This window comes from Myotis daubentonii, chromosome X (genome assembly GCF_963259705.1).
Source record: "Myotis daubentonii chromosome X, mMyoDau2.1, whole genome shotgun sequence".
Lineage (NCBI taxonomy): Eukaryota > Metazoa > Chordata > Mammalia > Chiroptera > Vespertilionidae > Myotis > Myotis daubentonii.
The window spans coordinates 115968554-115988429 of NC_081861.1; the positions used below are offsets into that span (position 1 = coordinate 115968554).

At 34.8% G+C, this 19876-nt stretch overlaps 1 protein-coding gene across 3 annotated transcripts in view; it reads left to right on the forward strand.

Moving 5' to 3' along the window:
• The window catches only part of DMD (dystrophin), a 2282236-nt gene that overhangs the window by 546023 nt on the left and 1716337 nt on the right, over positions 1–19876 (forward strand). For all 3 annotated transcript variants that reach the window (XM_059679269.1, XM_059679268.1, XM_059679270.1), the window contains exons 8-9: positions 1559–1740; positions 3065–3196. In XM_059679269.1, coding sequence (XP_059535252.1) covers positions 1559–1740; positions 3065–3196 — 314 coding nt within the window. The remainder of the gene's footprint in view (positions 1–1558; positions 1741–3064; positions 3197–19876) is intronic.

Here is a 19876-nt window from a genome sequence, read left to right on the forward strand (position 1 = left end):
GTTGCTACTTCGTAACTGTAATTTTGCTGCTGTTATGAATCGTAATGTAAATATCTGATATGCAGGGTGTATTTTCATTGTTACAAATTGAACATAATTAAAGCATAGTGATTAATCACAACAACGATATGTAATTATATATGTGTTTTCCGATGGCCTTAGGCGACCTCTGTGAAAGGGTCGTTCGGGGTCGCGGCCCACAGGTTGAGAACCGCTGACCTAAGGGCTTGTTGGAAATGCAGAGCCTCAGGCTCCACCCCTGACCTACTGAATCAGATACTGATTTTAAAATGTCCCAAGGTGATTCATGTGCACATTAAAAATTGAGAAGTACTGTATTATACTGTGGATAGAAGCAGACCAAGGAACACTAGTTCACTTTTCTCTCCTCTGTAACTCTTTAAAAAATATTTTAAGAATAGTTGTTCTGATTAATCATGTTCCTGTTACTTGTAAAGACTAAGCGACCTGTTCAATTCCCTTTTTATGCTAGTGAACTTGAGATTTTTTTACACAGAATCATTATACCTGTCCAGAATATACATATTTAGTTTAAAACAGAACTTTTAATGCTTGCTAAACCAAGATAAGTTTATGGCAAGAAAAATTCCTGGCACATTGCTCAGAAGTTGCCTTGGCCTCCTATCAGGACTTATGCTTTGATACTTCTGGAATTAATGATACACTTCACATAAGGGATTATTTTTACATCTTGGTCCCCTGGAATGAGTTCAGCAGGTAAATTGTAATGCCAAGTAGCAAAAGAACCTTTTTAAGGAGCTGCCACTTATTGTATGTGTTATTACAAATTATTATTGATTATAAATTCTGGGTTTCTTTCATTCCCTGGATGTGGCAAAGGACATATGTTAGATCAACCTTACATGAAGTACTTTTAAATTTATCTTTAAAGTCTGAGAAGTAAAGCAACATCTGACCTTAACAGGTGCACTATAATGTAAACAAATACTTTTAATTTGTTTGAGGAACATTATTCATCATTGAACATATGGTATATAGTGGTTTTATTTTATTTTTATTGAATACATGGTTCATTTCAAAACAGACATCATTTTCCCTTTACATACGTAATCAGCAAAATTTGATTAGGAAGTATAAGCATTCTTTACTGGAAGCCAAAGCATTAACCTCTTTTGTGTAATTGTTTACTTACTGATGCACCACTTTAATTGATATGTCGTTATAACTGTCCATGGAAGGGAAGATATGATCTTTTATTTTTGTTTTGTATCTAATGAAAACCAATCTCGTAGATGGGCTAGTTTGGCAATTTGACTAAGGAAAAAATATTATGGAATGAAGTTTTTATGTGAACAAGGAAAATAAATGAACTTTAGTGCTCATCTCATTGGTCTGCCAAATTGAAAGGACATTTTAGGCCTGATTATCATGTTCTAATTAGTCTCTGTAAGATATTCATGGACCATCCAATGTTCATTAATCTGTCTTCTTCCTGTAACATTGATTTTTTTATTCTCCTTTTAGAGACTCAAATATAGAAACCAAAAATTGATCTGTGGTGTTAATGTGCTTACAGATGTTGCCACTACTTATCCAGATAAGAAGTCCATCTTAATGTATGTCACATCACTCTTTCAAGTTTTGCCTCAACAAGTGAGCATTGAAGCCATCCAGGAAGTGGAAATGTTGCCAAGACCATCCAAAGTTACTAGAGAAGAACACTTTCAGTTACATCATCAAATGCACTATTCTCAACAGGTAAGGTATTGAAAGGACACTAATATCAAAAATGTTTTCTATTTTATATGCATTTTTTCGGTATCATACCCATACACGCATGTGAATCTATTATATCTGTGGATATGTACACACATACATGTATACCTAATATAGTATATGTGTACACACACAAATATGTTATTAGATACTCACTATGTTATACATAGCTTAATATGTGTGCATGTGTGGATATATGTGTTTGTGTTTATATATATACACATATATATGCATATATATGTGTATATATATATACATACATATATATATACACACACACACACACTATGTTATGTATACTTACATATATTTAGAGAGAGGGTGGATAAAAGAAGGGAGAGATTGACTATAAACCATTAAAATTTTATCTAATTTCATGGACTGTAGTATTGTTTTCAAAGAACATTGTTCAAATACTTTACTATGTTAGGTACCATATTATAGGAATATGGAATATAGAATATATTTTATTTTCATTGTGTAAAATGAAATAAAAGATAGGCTCATATACACATTAAATTTTCTATCAACTAGAGCAAAAAATTAGAGCAAGAATGAAAGCAAGTACTCTATTGAATAATGTTTCTTATTTTTAGTGGCAATCCGCTGATGCATCAACAAATTTTGATTATTCAAAGTAACATTTTGCTAAGATAAATGAGTTTAAATATTTTAAGTAAAAATTAAATGAAGACAACATATGAGAAAAATTTTTATTGTTTCATTGTACAGTATCCTGTGGGATTCTTCTATTACATGGCTTGTTCTGACTGCCAGCAGTGGGTATTTGGGGTGTTTCCTTGAACTTTTGTTTTGACACAAACAATGATGACAAAGCTGTTAGCTAAATTTCTGCAGAAGGTGTGGAAAGCGCTCAGGCCTAATTTTCTCACTCTACTGAGCTAGTTCTATATTTAGGTTATGAAAGCTTCAGTCCTTTCCAGGGTATTGACCTGATGAATTCTGGTTTTGCTTACCTTGGGTTCAGAGAAAATTGCTTTTGCATGCCTGTTTTTACCAGATTGAAGAGCACCATCTAGTATTTGTGCTGGAGTTGTATCAGTATGGAATCCTTATGGTTAAATCTCACCTCCACATCTCTCCTGATTACCTGCCCTCCAACATGACATAGAGCACTATAATCCTTAGAGTGTACCAGTTTCTAATAGCACTTTGTATGTGTTTAATTTACATCTCACTGTTTCCATTTAATATTAGTTTTTCTAGTGATTGGAAAGCAGTCCTTTCAGCATTACTTATAATGTCTCCTCCTCTCTGTCCCCCTCCCCCTAACTCCTTTCTGCAGATCACAGTCAGTCTAGCACAGGGCTATGAACGAACTCCTTCCTCTCCTAAGCCTCGGTTCAAGAGCTATGCCTACACTCAGGCTGCTTATATGGCCACCTCTGACCCCACACGGAGCCCATTTCCTTCACAGGTCTGTGAATTTTTGCTCAATGTTCTACAAACAAAATAATATTTTCATTCAAGAAAATCTGACATGGCTTTTGTTTGTTTGAATTTAGCAGTGCTTTCTCCTCTCCATCAAGAGCTGTTTCATTGTTCCCTGTTTTATTAGTTACTCTCCCATGATGCTGTTCTGTTATTTTGACTTCTCTTGGGGTTTTTATTTTCACTTTATTGTTTTATTTATTATTTTTTTAAATTTTCAATTACAGTTGACATGCAATATTATATTAGTTTCAGGTGTACAACATAGTGATTATGCTTACACCTTATGAAGTGCTGTACGTTTAACATATGTTGATTCTTCCTGAATGGGGATTCTCATAGTAGTGACTTGTACTTTTGTTATGTAATTACTATGTAGTTCTCTTTTACAAAGGTTACTGATGGTTATAAACAATAATTAAGCTCATTAAAGGCTTATACATATAACTTTTCAAAGAATTGGGGAAATGGATAAAATTTGCTAGGTACATTATTTGGGGAGATTTTCTAGTTATATATGTTAAGGAAATATATACTCTAGATGCCTTTATTATATTTTCATTCTATCAAATATTTTCATATTCTATTTAAAAAACCATAACTGCAGCCTTCTTCATATGATCTCTTTTAAGTTGGCTAGTTTAAACTTGTATATAATAGGCTCTGTAGTATTTATACAAACAAATCACACTGTAACCAGATCAGAGTCTATATACTATTTAATACTTTCCACAGAAAGAATTTTCTCAGTGCAGTTTTACACCATTGCAATATTGTAGGAAACCTAACTATACAAGAAATTATTGCCTTGTATATGTAAGATTGTGGGAATGAAATGTGCTGGAATTGCTAAATTTGCTAGAATTTCTTTTTAAAAGAAAACATTTTGCTGAGTAGAGCAATTTGAAAAGTTCTCGAGGAAGTGACTTTTATAAAAACTACACTATGAATGGCCATTTAGAAATTAAAGACCTTCTCCTTTTGGCAAGAATGCATACATTTTTAGAGACTCATTGATTTTCTTTAAGATAGTGTTTGAATAAATCAGTGATTTATTTGGTGTAGTTAATTGATGCATGCAGCTGAAATTTCTTAACACTGGAAGATTCCCCCTGGAAAACATATTTCAGGGCTTAGGTATGCCCTTTATCTTTGGCTATTTTTCTTGCTAAGCTAAACAAAGGAGATTGGGTGAGAAGAGTTGTATGACTAAGCCTTATCTTCTATTAAATTCCCATCCACGTTTTCACAAAGCTAATTGTATGCAAATGAACAAGAAACTTAATCTGCTTTCTAATGATCAGTAAATAAAAATAATTCTACCACACATTACTCTTTGCAATTTGCGATGTGTACACATTATGTGAACTAATAATATCCTTATAATCTATATAAAGGTGCTACTTTATACTTACTTTTAGTTCTTATATATCCTCCCTTTCCTTTCTTTTCCTTCCTTTCCTCCCACCTACCTTACTCTCCCTGACTCTCTTGGCTCTTTTATCACCACCCTCCCATTGAAAACTCCAAGACTTAAAGAATATTATGCACATCCTAAAATTAAAGAGCATAAGCCAAGACAAAAAAATAAGCCTCTCCCCCTAATTATTACTTTATTGAGTTGCCTTTTCCAGAAGGTTTTCTCCAATGCCTATTCTGGCAGCACATTTTTACCTCATTACCATCTCATAAAGGTACTGCTCAGGTATGACTCATTAATAAAGTAATTATAAATGACCTTAATTTTTCTAGACTCAATTTTTTTCACTTTACCTTTGTCTAAATATTACAAAATATCTAATATATTCTAACATGTGCAAAAAATTCATTTACCTATTTTTTAAAACATAAGCTATTGAAATGAACCTAATGTTATCTTTTAGAAAAGAAAAAGAATGATTACATTGAATGGGGAATTATATATTCTGCCTGTTTCTAAAGGTATCACATCAGAAGATAATGTTATATATAGTTAGGTTTGATAAATTTATGTCTTAGTTATTTACTAAGAAAACAAAGTAAAGAATTATTTAGAGGGCCTGAGCCTATACTGCCCCCTATACTTTGTATCTGATCCATTTCAAAATAACTTAAGGTTATTCAATTCATTCAGGTATTTACTTGGTGGTTTACAAGGAAGGGTGAAGTTTTCATAATGGGGAAGATAGCCATGCAGGTGACTGTCTCCTATGGAAAACATAAAATTCCTTAATTATCTTAAAAGTTCCCAATATCTTAGAAACATCAATTATCCCCATTTAACCCAAAGTTCGAAAATCTGACTTATACTCATTGAAGTTTATGTGAAGCTGTTAAGTTGAAACAATCTGACCTACCTTGGAATCCCTGCCCATAAATGAGTTTTTTCCCCAGAAGAGATACTATCTGGTATGAACCCCTAATTTGCCCTCATTGTATCACTTAACTGCCATCTAATCTTAGATGGAGGATATCGTTTTTATAGTTATACCTGATTTGTATTTTTATGACTTGATCATGGTTTCTTTCATTCTACTCCTAAACTTACATCAAAAATCCCCAATCTCTTTTTTCACCTTCAATTTACCTGTCTTTCCTGGAGCCTCACCCTGTCCAAAACGCCTGTGGCACTCACACCCATGTGTATGCTGCCCCTCTCCAAATGCACCATTTCACTTTATCTTGTTAATATGCTATTATGTCACTTTCTTTCACTTACCGCCTTCTGTAGTCCATGATGTATTCATTCATTCATTTATTTTTTTAATATATTTTATTGATTTTTTACAGAGAGGAAAGGAGAGAGATAGAGAGTTAGAAACATCGATGAGAAAGAAACATCGACCAGCTGCCTCCTGCACACTCCCCACTGGGGATGTGCCCGCAACCAAGGTACATGCCCTTGACCGGAATCGAACCCGGGACCCTTCAGTCCACAGGCCGATGCTCTATCCACTGAGCCAAACCGGTTTCGGCCATTCATTTATTTTTAAATAATTATATTTACTCACTAAATCAAATATCTTCTTTTCATTCCTCAGGTTTTCTGCCATAATTGAAACTCTGTTCCCATAGCCTCTAGTGTAGAATCATCAGGTTCTTTTTCGTACCTTACTGTTCTGTATCTTTCATATCTAGTCCTTTCTCCTCTTCCAACTCTCTTAGCACTGGAGTCTCATGGAAGAACCCTTGACCCTCTTATTTATACTCACTCTCTCTTATCAATATAATTTAATCTCCTGGCTTCAAGCTATATGCAGATGACCATTATATCTATGTTTTCACCACTTCCAATGACTTGATTTACAGCCACATTTCCAACTCATTTTCAACTCTTTGATATGTATCTATACCTTGATATGCACTGATTTCTCAAGCCTAGGATGTCCTGAAGTGAGCTTTGTTTCATTGCTCATAAACCCACTTCTTGTCATTTTTTCTCTATGTCAATGAGAATATTACTCAGCAGTCATTGAGACTTAAAAATGTGACATGCTCTTTTGTCTCTATATTGATCTGATATTTGATAATGAGACATGTAAAGTCAATTCTTTCTTTACATTTCTCCATTAAGTTATGTCTCCTCAATATTCATACATGCCCTCTGATTCAGGCCCTCAATACATGTTTTCTAGATACAGAAATAGCTTTGCAATCAATATCACTATCTTTAGTTTAGCCTCCTGTGAATCTGATTACATTTTATTGTTATCAGCTTTAATAATATCCATCACAAAACTTTCTTCACTTACTTTTGTCTTTATAACAAAAATCTCCTAAATCTCATCAGGAAGCTCCAGGATCTATTAACAATTTATATTGTCATGTTTATTTCAGATTAGCCTATCTCATGTTTTCTTTACTCCATTCAAATTCATTTGCTTGCTCTCTTCCATAAGGGCCAAGCAGTTTCTTGTCTTAGCTTTTATGGTTCTCTCAGCCTAGAGTGACTTTTGTCTCCTTTTCAAAATGGCCAATTTAATCCAAATTTCAAAGCCTACCCAGTAAGTGGCAAAACCTGGATTCAAGTTCAGATTTATCTAACTCCAAACTCACAGTCCTTATATTAACACTGAATTTTCTCTACTATGATTCTTATATGTAGGATTACTCACATATTGAGTAGTATCTATTTTTGTAATCCCTTCACACTTATTTATTAATCACCTACTATGTGCCAGGTAATATTATAGAACCAAGTGGCATATCAATGAACAGATATACAAAATAATTCCTGCCCTAATGGAGGGTGTATGCTTATAGAAGAGTTATAATATGTAAATAAGTAAAATAACATTTCAATTAATATGTAAGTAATATGCCTTAAGTAAAGTAAAATTTAGTGGTAACTACTAAAAAGAAAAGAAGATGAAAATGGAATACATGGTATGTGGCAGAGAGAAGTTAAAATTTAAGTTTGGGTTGTCAGAGAAGGACTCACTAAGAAGGTAAATTTTGAGTAAAGACTGGAGAGATGTGTGGGCATGTAAGGGAAGAGAAACCCATTAGAAAGAACACATATAGTGCAAAGTCACAGAGTTTTGGGGATATTTGGACTATTCAAGGAAAGTTATAGAGGAGGAACACAGTGTTAAGGACATGGTATCTCAGCTGTAATAGTGGACCAGATGACATAGTGTCCTGAAAGGAATGGTGATGACTTAGGTTTTTGGTTTTTGTTTTTATCAGTGAGGTGGAAAGCAATTGGAAGAATGACATAAGCATATATTTTTCTTTTTATAATTTAAAATTTTGTTTACATTTTATTTGTTTTAGAGAGAGAGGAAGAGATAGAAACATTAATGAGAGAAAGAGAGAGAAACATCAATCAGCTGTCTCCTGCATACCTGCTACTGGGGATTGAGCCCACAATCTGGGAATGTGCCCTGACTGGGAATCTAACCAGTGACTCTTGGTTCATGGGTCGATGCTTAACCATTGAGAACACTGGCTGGACAAACTCCTATTTTTTCAGCATGGCTGCTGTGTGGCAAATAAATTTAAGGGACAAGGGTGGATGCAAGGAGACTAGTTAGAATTCTATTACAATAATCCAGGCAAGATATCCTTTGGATATCTACCTAGAAGTAGCATTGCTGGATCGTATGGTAGTTCTATTTTTTTAAAATTTTTGATGAATCTCCAAAATGTTTTCCAATGAGCATGATGCAGAGTAGTTGAATTCTGGATATGCTTAGCACAACCCACAGGATTTGCTAATGCAATCTGGAACATGTGTTTGCTATATTCTTTGAAAACATTTGCTTGTGTTTTAAAAAGCCAGAGGATAGATAAAACTTCGAGGAGGCTTTAAGCATAAATCATAAATAAATTAGTAGACAGTGAAATAGGCATGAACCCCATGAGTTAAATTTAGCTGATGATGAAGCAAATAGTCTTGTGAGACATAGGCAGAGGTTAAAATGTATGTTAAAGTATAGAGAGTAACTTAACCTATTGTGCATATTAAAAGTAGATGGGATAAATAATGGAATACACATGAGTGTTACTTATGAATGGAAAGTGATGAAAACACCAAATCATAACATATGATCATATTACCTCTGGGCTGACAGCTACATTATTCCTGAATTACCCACCCTATAATAATACTGTGGTTTCATTATGGTCTCCTAAGTACTTTACATTTAAAAATTCCAATAAATCTCATAGCTATTTAGTAGGCTAACTGATGAGCTACAGGTATACTCGTTCCTGCGTCTCTCCAGTAGAGTAAATGTACGTGGTAGCCTTGGGCATCTTCTGCCTATTGGACCCCTTGCTCAAATATCACCTCTGGTTCTGTCCACATTATCAGCAGTGAAGGCTGATACAGCAAAGCATATGAACATTGTATAATACAAGATTTAAATAGTGTGATCCTTCTGTTTGACCTTATCCCAGTTGTGTTACCTTCACATCTGTTTCACCTTCCATCTTTCCATATACTTTAAGTTTATTTATTTTTTAAATTAAACATATTGGCATGACATTGGTTAATAATAACATTACATAAGTTTCAGGTGTACATCTTTATACTGTGACATCTGTATACTCTATTGTGTGCCAACCACCCAAAGTCTAGTCCCCTTCCATCACCATATATTTGACCCCCTTTATCCTCTTTGATGCCCCCCACTTTCTCCTCTGGTAACCACCATTCTGTTGTCTGTATCTATGAGTTTGTTTTTTGTTTTGTTTGTTCCTTTTTGTTTTATATCCCATACATGAGTGAAATAATAGAATAGCTGATGGGATTTGAACATACTCATTTGATTGGTGAGTCTTTGTGTCTCGTGATCTCTGAGATGGCATACTGATAGCAGAATTGAGGTCATTATTCATCAAGGTCATACTCCACATTCACATTACATAGTATATATGAGTTAGGAAAGAATTGGAGGGACCAAGGATTGCTATAAGGTTTTGGCTTAAGAAATTTGAAGAATGGAGTTTCCAGTGATTAAGATACGATAGACTGTAGGAGGGATAGATTTGGGAGTAAGTTAGCTCAGTTTTGAACATATTAATGCTGAGATGATTATGATTATGAGACTTTAATATACATAAACCTAGAGTTGAAAGTTTAAATTTAAAGATAAGTAATTTGGAAGGCATCAGCAACATAGGTGGTATTTAAACTCATTGACCTGGATGAGACCATTTAGGAAAAAAAGTACAGATAGATAAGCATTCCCAGGACTCAGAGATGAGAAGCAATCAGAAACAGGGATAAAAAGGGTGACCAGTAAGAGGAGAGGAAAAAGGAGGAGGGTGTAGTACCCTATTTTGGAAGCTGGTAGAAGAAAGTGTTTCAGGGAGAGAAGAGTGTTTAACAGCATTAAATGTTTCTGATTAGTTCAAGTAACATTGGGATGGAAAACTAACCAGTGAAATGCCAGTAGGATAGGGTCCTGGGAAATCCTGATATATAACAGTTATTACAGTGGAATTATTAATAACAACACTAATCACTCTCAAATCTATACCATTTTGGCCAATACGTTAATATGCTTACTCTAGCTAATATTTACTCTGATTAGAACAATGTCAGTGGAGTGTGTGTATTTTCGTGGGTGTCAATGATTGGAATGGGTTCGTGAAAGAATGAAAGTGAAAGAAACTATACTGAATATCTTGTGTCCACATTGATAAAAGTGTATTTCTCTTGGATTAACCTATCCTGCTACTGATAATGAATGTCTAAATCAGTTTCCTCTTCCTGCTGTAACAAATAGCCAAAACTTTAGTGCCTTAAAACAACACACATTATTATCTTACAGTTCAGAAGTTCAACATGGGCTTCACTGGGCTAAAATCAAAGTGTCAGCAGGACTTCCTTCTGGAGGCTCTAAAGAAGATTACATTCCCTTGTCTCCCCCCCCCCCCCAACTTTTTAAAGGCTTCCATGTTCTTTGGCCCGTGCCCCCATTCATTTTCAAAGATAGTAAGTGCAACTTGAGTCTTCTCGTATCACTCTGACCTACTCTTCTGCCTTCCTCTTCCACTTTAAAGGACTCATGATTACATTGGGACCACCTGCATAATCTAGGAAAGTCTACCTATTTCAAGGTGAGCTGATTAGCAAACTCCATTCCATTTGCAACCTTAATTCTTCTGCCGGGGTCCAGCCCCAGCAGGTCCAGGGGTCCCCAAAGGTGTGGACGGAGTCGGCGAAGAAGGAATGACATGGAGACAGCGTTCAGTTGATCAGCAGCCTAGCCAGGATCTCCAGCCAAGTTCTGGTCTCGATCTCCAGAGAGGTTCTGCTTAGGATCTCCAGTCAGGTTCTGTAGCCATGTTCCCTCGCTAGGTTCTCCAGCCAGGTTCTGTCTGAGATCTCCAGCCAGGTTCGGTCACCAGGTTCTAGTCAGGTTCTCTTGCCATATTTCTATAGTCAGGTTCAGTCCAGGATCTTTTGCCATGTTCTCTCCAGCGAAGTTCTTCTGTCTGTAGGTTCTGTGTAGGTTCTGTGCCTAGGTTCTGAGTGTAGGTTCTGTGTTCTGAGTTCTGTGTCTTTCTGTCTTGTTACAACTGTATTTATACCAGTTGATTCAATCCTATCAATCTCTATTACAAAGGTTAGGGCATTTCTTATCTCCATTCCAGGGAGTAAAGATTATGTAGCTTAAGCATGATTGTTCGTAGTTAAAGTGATTAATTACCAGCCTGGCACTTAGTTGAGGGGTTTTATTCCCTCCCTAACTTCAGGGGAAAATCCCTACCTGGGGAATCAACCTTTCTCGGAGAGGTGACCTTGTTTAAAACACAGCGCCAAGAAGGTGAGCAAACATATTAAGAACCGTATGCCATATATGCCAGGTCCTTTGAAACAGCAAGGATGGACCGGCTCCCGGCATTCTTCAATGCCACGTAATGTGACATTCACAGGTGTCAGGGACTAGGACATATGCATCTTTGGGGGGCTGTTTTTCTGCCTACCACTGCCTAATACTTTGGGATGCAGATTCAGGGAAGATACCCATTATTTGCAAGCTAACAATAAGACTGGTATCACTTGGATTTTTACAGGTACCCCCAAGTATCAATTTGTCCCCTTCCTCCTTTGGTAACTGCACACGAGCCTTGTCCTTCATCCAGAGGCATTGTGAAACCAGCCTTATCCTGGAAACAGTGTAGCAGAAAAAGAAACAAGAAAGCAAACATCTACATACCTTTATTTTTGCCTATAAGGCCTTATTGATCTTTATGTTCCTTGCACAGCTTGGGGCAAAGATCCCACATTCATTTAATAAATATTTTGAGCCCCCCAAAATGTCCTCTACTTTTCAACAGCTCAGACAGTAAAGGAATCAGGCTATGGAAAGTTAGCCATACTTTTCTTATATCTGATAATTTTATAATAATAAAAGAGATTTATAACCCTAGAAATCTTGCTAGAAAAAAAGAGGCACCTCTCTTCTTTAACTAACATTGGTAGTTTTTAAATGCATCTCATTTGATCAGTTCAATAAATCTGTGGAATCATTTTATTACACTCATATTTTAAGTGCGTGTGTGTAAAATTTTAAATATTTGCAGTTTTTCTTGCTGTGTGAGAGAGTAAGCATCTTTACATGTGTGTAAGAACTGGGAGGATTTCTTTTTCAAGGAAATTTTCATGTTTCCCAATTTTTATCAATAAGAATAGCATATTATCAATTTTCAGGAATTATATATACATTAAGTACATTAGCCATTTTTTATGACATGGAATATAAACAAAATCATGGTTTGTTACTTATTTTTTTTTAATTTGCAGTATTTTTCTCCATTTAAATATTATCTTATGTTGTTGGGAATTATTTAATATTTTACTTTATGGCTTTTTTGTTGGTGGGGAAGGAAAGTTATAATTATAAAGTGCTCTGCTATTGAAAGGGTGCCTTTAAAAGATTCTTCCATGGTTTCTTCTAGTTATGTTTGTAAACTGTGAACTTACTAAAACTGTGCAAGTTGCAAAGTTTTAAACACTTTTAATCTTTACCCAGAAGCTACAAAGTTGTTGAAACCATCTATATTGATTGATGCATGTTTATTATAATCTAAATGTATGCCTCTTTTAAGGGTGAGGACACATTTCCGGGCATATTTTCCCTTCCATTTTATTTGATAGAATCATGTCACATCTTCTTACCACAAACCAATAAGGGGAAACCAAGACAGGCTTAAACTAATCAAAAGCCAGCCCGGGCGATCAGGCAGGCAGGTGAGCAGTTAGGGGTGATCAGACAGGCAGGCAAGTGTTTAGGGGCGATCAGGCAGGCAGGCAGAGGGGTTAGCAGGCGGAATGGTTAGGAATGATCAGGCAGGCAGGCGAGTAGTTAGGGGCGATCAGGCAGGCAGGTAGGTCAGTGATTAGGGGCCTGCAGTCCTGGCATTCGGACATCCCCTGAGGGGTCCTGGATTGCTAGAGGGTGCAGTCCGGGCTGAGGGACCCATCCTCCCCATGCATAAATTTCATGCACCAGGCCTCTAGTCTATAATAAAAGTATAATATGCTAATTAGACTGGACAACCTTCTGGGCGAAGCTGCGGGGGCCGAGCCCCTTGTACAAATTTCATGCATTGGGCCTCTAGTCCATTATGATTATGGGAGCTAACTGGGACAGGATTTCTTATGCAGTTGCAATAAGACTGTAGCAGAAGTTGGAGTCATTCTGAAGGCTTCTTCATTCACATGTCTGGTGGCTAATTTTGGAACTTCAGTCAGGTAAGTTGTCTAGAACACTTACATGTGGCCTCTCCATGTAATTTGTACTCAAAATGCTGCCTAGGTTCCAAGACCAAGTGATACAGAGAATACCAAGCAGAAACTATATTGCCTTTTGTGGCTTAGTCTTGAAAGTCACATAGTGTAATTTGCCCCTGGTCACAGTTTCATTCATATTCTAGGGGAGAGAACATCAACCCAACTCTTGATAGAGAACTGTCATTGTTACATTGTAATAAGAGTACCTAGAATCTGAGATCTTGTTGTATCCATCTTGAAAAAATACAGTCTGCCACAATTTATAAGATTCTTATGAGGGATAGTGATCAACTGAACAAAGGCTAGTATGGTGCTTAATGGGTGTTCAGTAATGAGTACTGTACTTACTGGTGATTTGTTTTAAGTAAGCTTTTACACATCTTTAAATACCTAGGCTACTGACTGACTAAGAAGTTTGAGAATGTCTTTGCCCATAAGTATTGTAGAGTAAGTTCTGGAAGGTGATCAGTTGCTTTCCAACACACATGACATTTCAAATTCACTTGGGAAGAATTTATATATGCTATTTAATATGAAAAATATTAAGTAGATTGAGTACCCACAATCCTTTTCATTTTATTGTTGAAGAAACTGAAGTCCAGAGATATTGCATAATCAGACTAAAGTTTCAGAGTAGAAATACTGGCTCTAGGATCTGATATCCTGAATTTTTATAAATGTGATTTCTATCCTAGGGTTGTAAATATTTTAAGCAAATTCACTATATTTTTCCATTTTCTGTAGAAGAACTTCTAGTTTCTACACTCATCAGTAATTTTCTTTCCTGTTTTTCTTCGATTTTATTGTTTATTACAATGTATTTATTCTCAGAAGTATTTTAATAATTATTCCTTCATCAAAGTTATTAATCACACTTTTTTTTCATGAAACCGTACTTAAAGTGTGGTAGCATCCAAATGAAAATGGATAATAACCTTGATCGCTAACTTATTTTATATAAATATATTTCTTAAAATGTATAATTAGCAGTTACCCATGTATAATTATCCCTGTTACAGAATTCCATCAGAACATAGCTTTACATCTTAGTTTGTGGTCTTTGCCAAAGAATAATATAGCGCAACAATGGAATAATGCTAAAACTTATTCAATGAAAACTTCTTATTAAACTTGCAGAACAACATAGGTAAATGTGTGGTAAATATATGTAATCAGGCCTCAGATCTACTGGCAAATGTTTTACTTTAACTAAAACTTTACTCCCTTGATCTTATAAAGAAAAAAGATAAAATTGTTTTGAAGGGATATCATATTTAGGAATAATTAATTTAGAGTTATTGTGAAACCAACATGCCATTCATATTTTGGGTGATGGTGAACTTATAAGAATGCAGACATCAAATTTTTTAAACTAAAGAATTGTTATAAATTAAACCCTTGGGGGAAAACTATCTTTGAAAGAATTAATGGTAGTTGAAAATATTGTTATGTGATTCCTTATTTCCAGATCATCTGCCTGTTGTTTCAGTTACAAAAATTCATGTTCCTCTTTTACCTATATCAAATCCCGATTTGGAAGATTAGCATTTTAAATAATTATTTCTATTTGTTCAGTTACTCATGGTGTAATGATGCCCATGATGAGAGCTATATATAGCAATAGGATTACTTCACAATAAAATTTACTTACAGTGAACATTTATGAAAATGTTTATTAGGTTTCTCTGGGATCTCTGGTTAATTTAAAACCTTAGTACATTTCATCTTCATTATAGCATGTCCCAAGGAAATTTATGGCTGAAAGATTAGCATTATAAAAGGAGGACTTTAATTAGAAATTTCTATATTGTGGGTCAGATTGCTAAATCCAGGGACAATTACCTGCTTCCTGAGATATGTAGTTCTCTTTCTGAAACATTAAAATTTACTTTATAATACCTCAAAAAGCCATTTTCAAGTGGAATTTTAGATCATTAATGGAATTAGAAATAAGATGTTCCCATGGATTCTTCTCCTTCTATTTCATAATTTAAATTTCATGTGAGCCAGGCAATTAAAGCCTTTTACCTATTTGGTACCTCAAATAGTTCAGGAACAAGTATGCTAGAAGCACTGCAGTATTACCATTAATTTACTAATTGCTCATTGCTCACTTGATCCTAGAAGCCAGGAATGAATGTGAAAGTATTTATTAAGCTCTTAAAAAATTGTACTATTTTTATTGCTTCATAGCCTGTGATTATAGTAATTATTTATTGAGTATGTGAAGGTATTTAGTAAGGCAATTCTAGTTGTTTCATGTATTGGTTAGAATTTTTACATGAACTATCTATAATAATACAAGTATAATATGCTAATTAGACCAGACAGCCAAATGACCTTCTGGACGACCTTCTGGACAAAGCCAGGGCTGTGAGGGCCGAGGCAGCCACCAAGGCTGTGAGGGCCAAGTCTCTTGCATGAATTTTGTATATCGGGCCCTTAGTCATAAATAAAGTTAAAAGTCAAATAATAAACTGAGAAATTATTTGTAACATTTATAACAAAATTTTAGTAGCCCTCATATATAAGTAACTCAGTAAATGAATAAGAGAAAGCAAAACATTCCAATAAGAAAATTAAGAACATGAGATAGAAAATTACAAAAGAAAAAAGTCAATATATCCGTAAGTATACAAAAATGCATTCTAGTTAATATAGATATACTTAGTACAATATTATGAAACATTTAAAATTCATGCTATAGAGGTATAATTATTGCCATGTTGTAAAGATAGCCCTGCTATATGGTTAGGTAAAAGGGAAATTTACAAATGGTATATGAAATATAATATATATACATAAATAAATATATATGTATATGCATGTTTATGGACACACAGCTTCACACATGTAGTAGTAATGAATGATATACAATATAAAGCAATGAAGTCAATTTTACCTACCAGATCAGCAGATTGGAAGGGTGATAATACAGTTGTCTAGAATATAAGGAAACAGAAAATATCATGAATTGTGAAAGGGCTTATGATAGAATAAATTGATGTTTTCTTTCTAGAGCATAATTTTTAAATAAATCACAAAATTTTAAATATGTAAAATCTGAGATTTGTGTTCATACCTTTAGAAATTTATCTAAGAGCAATAAACCGATTAGTGGAATGATGTAAGTAAGAAATAGTTAAAACACTTTTTTAAGAGTGAAAGTTTATGGTTCTATACAAATTTTACAATTATTTGTTCTATTTTTGTGGAAAACGCTATTGGAATTTTGATAGGGATTGCATTGAATCTATTGATTGCTTTGGGTATTGTGGATATTTTAACAATATTAATTCTTCCAATCCATGTGCATGGGATGTTTTCTCATTTATTTGTGTATCTTCTTTAATTTCTTTCAAAAATTTCTGATAGCTCTCAGTGTATAGGTCTTTCCTTTCTTTGGTTAAATTTATTCCTAGGCATTCTATTCTTTTGTATGTAGTTTTAAATGAAATTGTTTTCTTCTTTTTTTAAATATATTTTCATTGATTTCAGAGAGAAAGGAAGAGCGAGAGAGAGATAAAAACATCAATGGTGAGAGAGAATGTTTGATCTCTTGCCTCCTGCACGCCCCACATGGGGATCAAGCCCACAACCCAGGCATGTGCCCTGACCAGGAATTGAACCATGACCTACTGGTTCATAGGTCAATGCTCAACCACTGAGCCAAGCCGGCTGGGCTGAAATTGTTTTCTTAATTTCTGTTTCTGCTTGTTCATTTTTGGTATATAGAAATGCTTAGTACAACATCATGAAACTTTTAAAATTCATGCTATAGAGGCATAATTATTGCCATGTTGTAAAGATAGCTCTGCTATGTGGTTAGTTAAAAGAGAAAGTTTCAAATAGTATATGAAATATAATAATATATCATATATGTGTGTATGTATATGCATGTTTATGCACATGTATCTTCACACATATTCTACCAGTAGTACCAAATGGTTATCTAGTTTATATGTTCTGTTCTAAGTTAGATGTATGGACTGTAAATACCCATTTCCCTAGTCCCATGCCCATAACTAGGATTCCAAGTCATATATTAATGTAATACACAACCTTATTTGTAGTTATTCATGGATCCCATTAACTTTAATAGAACATTTGAACATTTAAGGAAATAGAAAGAAGCCAAAGAAAATATCTAGTGTATACTTAATGTAGGCTATTCTCTATCAGGTGCATTGCTCTCCTCTCCCCCTCCCTCCCAAGTTCCTGGAAGAAGTAGCCATGTCCCTTGGGATAATATTCATGTGAAACCACAGAATGGATGACTTGGTAGGAAAGGATAACATTTTCAAACCAATTGTCTTAGGAAAAAGCAATAGTCTATTCTGTGAAACTTTTTATTGTTTCAACATTTCTCCCAGAGGGAAAATATTTCTATTTTGTTGCTATTTTTCACATTCCTTGTAGTTTACTGATTTAATGACTTCATATTTAATTATTGGCTTGGGTATGCAAGATAAGAGATCGTCTTTGCTTCTGTGGTGCTAATATTGTTCATTGGAAATTTAAAAACTTGGTAACTGGATATTTACCAACATTATTTTTAGAAAAATAAGCCATTATTACTCAATGGCCCTTGCAAAATTGAGGCAGTAAGTCTAAATAGCCTCCTAATATAATCAGTAAACAGCTATTGAGTAATTATTATGTACTGGCAACTACACTAAAGATGCTTACTGGAATAATCCGATTCTGGTTTGGAGAATTACTAATGTATCACAATATGCAGGTTAAGGACTGCTGTTGAGATTTAGTAGTAGCCACTTAACAATATTTGTTTAATGTTATCTCTATCAGCAAGGAGAATCTATTCATTGTGGTTGTTCAGTGACTCGACATGATGAAACAGCCAGTGACTGTGAAAAGGAAAAGAAAGCTCTGGAATGTATTTGACTGGCAATTAAATAGTTGGACACGAAGTGATATATGTTGCCTCGGCACTTAGCTCATTGGCCTCACCCACTTACAGAACACTAAGAAGTATATTCATATTTCATGTCTCAAATGTGAAGAGCTGTACATAAGCATGAGCATTTATGAGTGCTAAAATATCTATGAAATGAGTGCTAAAATATCTATGTAAAGATATAAAAAATGAAATAGGAAATAACATGATCATGCCATCAAGAAATTGGCTTAAATGATTTGAATTCTTCATGTATAAACTATTCATTTCCAAATAAAAATGAAATAAAGCAACTTCACTTGCTAAAAACTAATGAGAGCACGTATATGTTTTTAGACTATTATTTAATGTTCTAGTAGAAATACCCAAAATTGCAATAGAAGGCTCCCCAAGATGATGAGCACTTTGTTGGAAGAAGTGCTTAAGCCCAGACCAGATTATGAGACCGACTGTAAAAGTGAAACAGTCTTTGGACTCTTGATTCACTAACATGTTTACCTAATACATGCAGAAACCATATAGCTTTCCAAGATGACTTTTGGCTGCTTGTAAACCTAGAATCCATGATCCTAATCAATGATTCCTGTTGAACAGTGGTATCAATTATGGAGTGGGTGACAATGAACCAAGCAAGCATAGGGGACATATATAACTGCATTTTTACCCTTTAGGAATTTACAAATTGAGTAAGTAGAGACTATGTTTGGAGTGGCTTTGAACCTGGAATAACTTCACTTTTCACTCAGAACAAAATTAAAAATCCCTATGTGCTCTGTTTCCTACATATCCTAGTTCCCCCTACTGTCTTCCCTATCACTCAGTTCCAGATGCGCTGGCCTGCTAACTTTTTGTGTGAGTGTGTGTGTGTGTGTGTGTGTGTGTGTGTGTGTGTGTGAGTGTGTGTGTACACATTTAGTTTTATTGTAACAAAGCAACTTGTATACTTTTAATGTTCAAAACTGAGCATTATCTTTCCTTTCCAGTGAAACAAAAAGAAAATTTAAAAATAAACAGAACAAAATTACAATAGAGAAATGTCAATTCTGAATAAGACCCTACAGGTTCTGCTGATTCTCCCATCGAGTGGCAGGGCTCAAGTCATCATTAGGAGAGAAATTTATTTTAAAAGTATCATCTTAGACTGTAAGGATGTCTGTTAAAAATCATAATTAAACATGCCAAAGGAGAAGCCATGTTGTCAAAATGTGCACTTAACCCACCCAAACATCTCAAACCCACCCTTTGCTGACTTTTTATACCCACCCCCTTTTTCAAGTTTTTATTTTTATTTTTTTAAACAAGAGAAAGTAGACAGATACATGTTGGTGAATGCTAACTTTCCATATTCACATAGAAACACAGTGTAATCTCTTTTAATAGATAAAACATGCTTCCAACTCAAGGATTTTACTCATGTGTTTCCCTCTTCCTGGAAAGCTCTTCCCTAAATATTTTATATAACTTGCTTCCTAACCTTAATTAGTCCTCAGAAAGAACTTTTCTGACTACCCCATTTA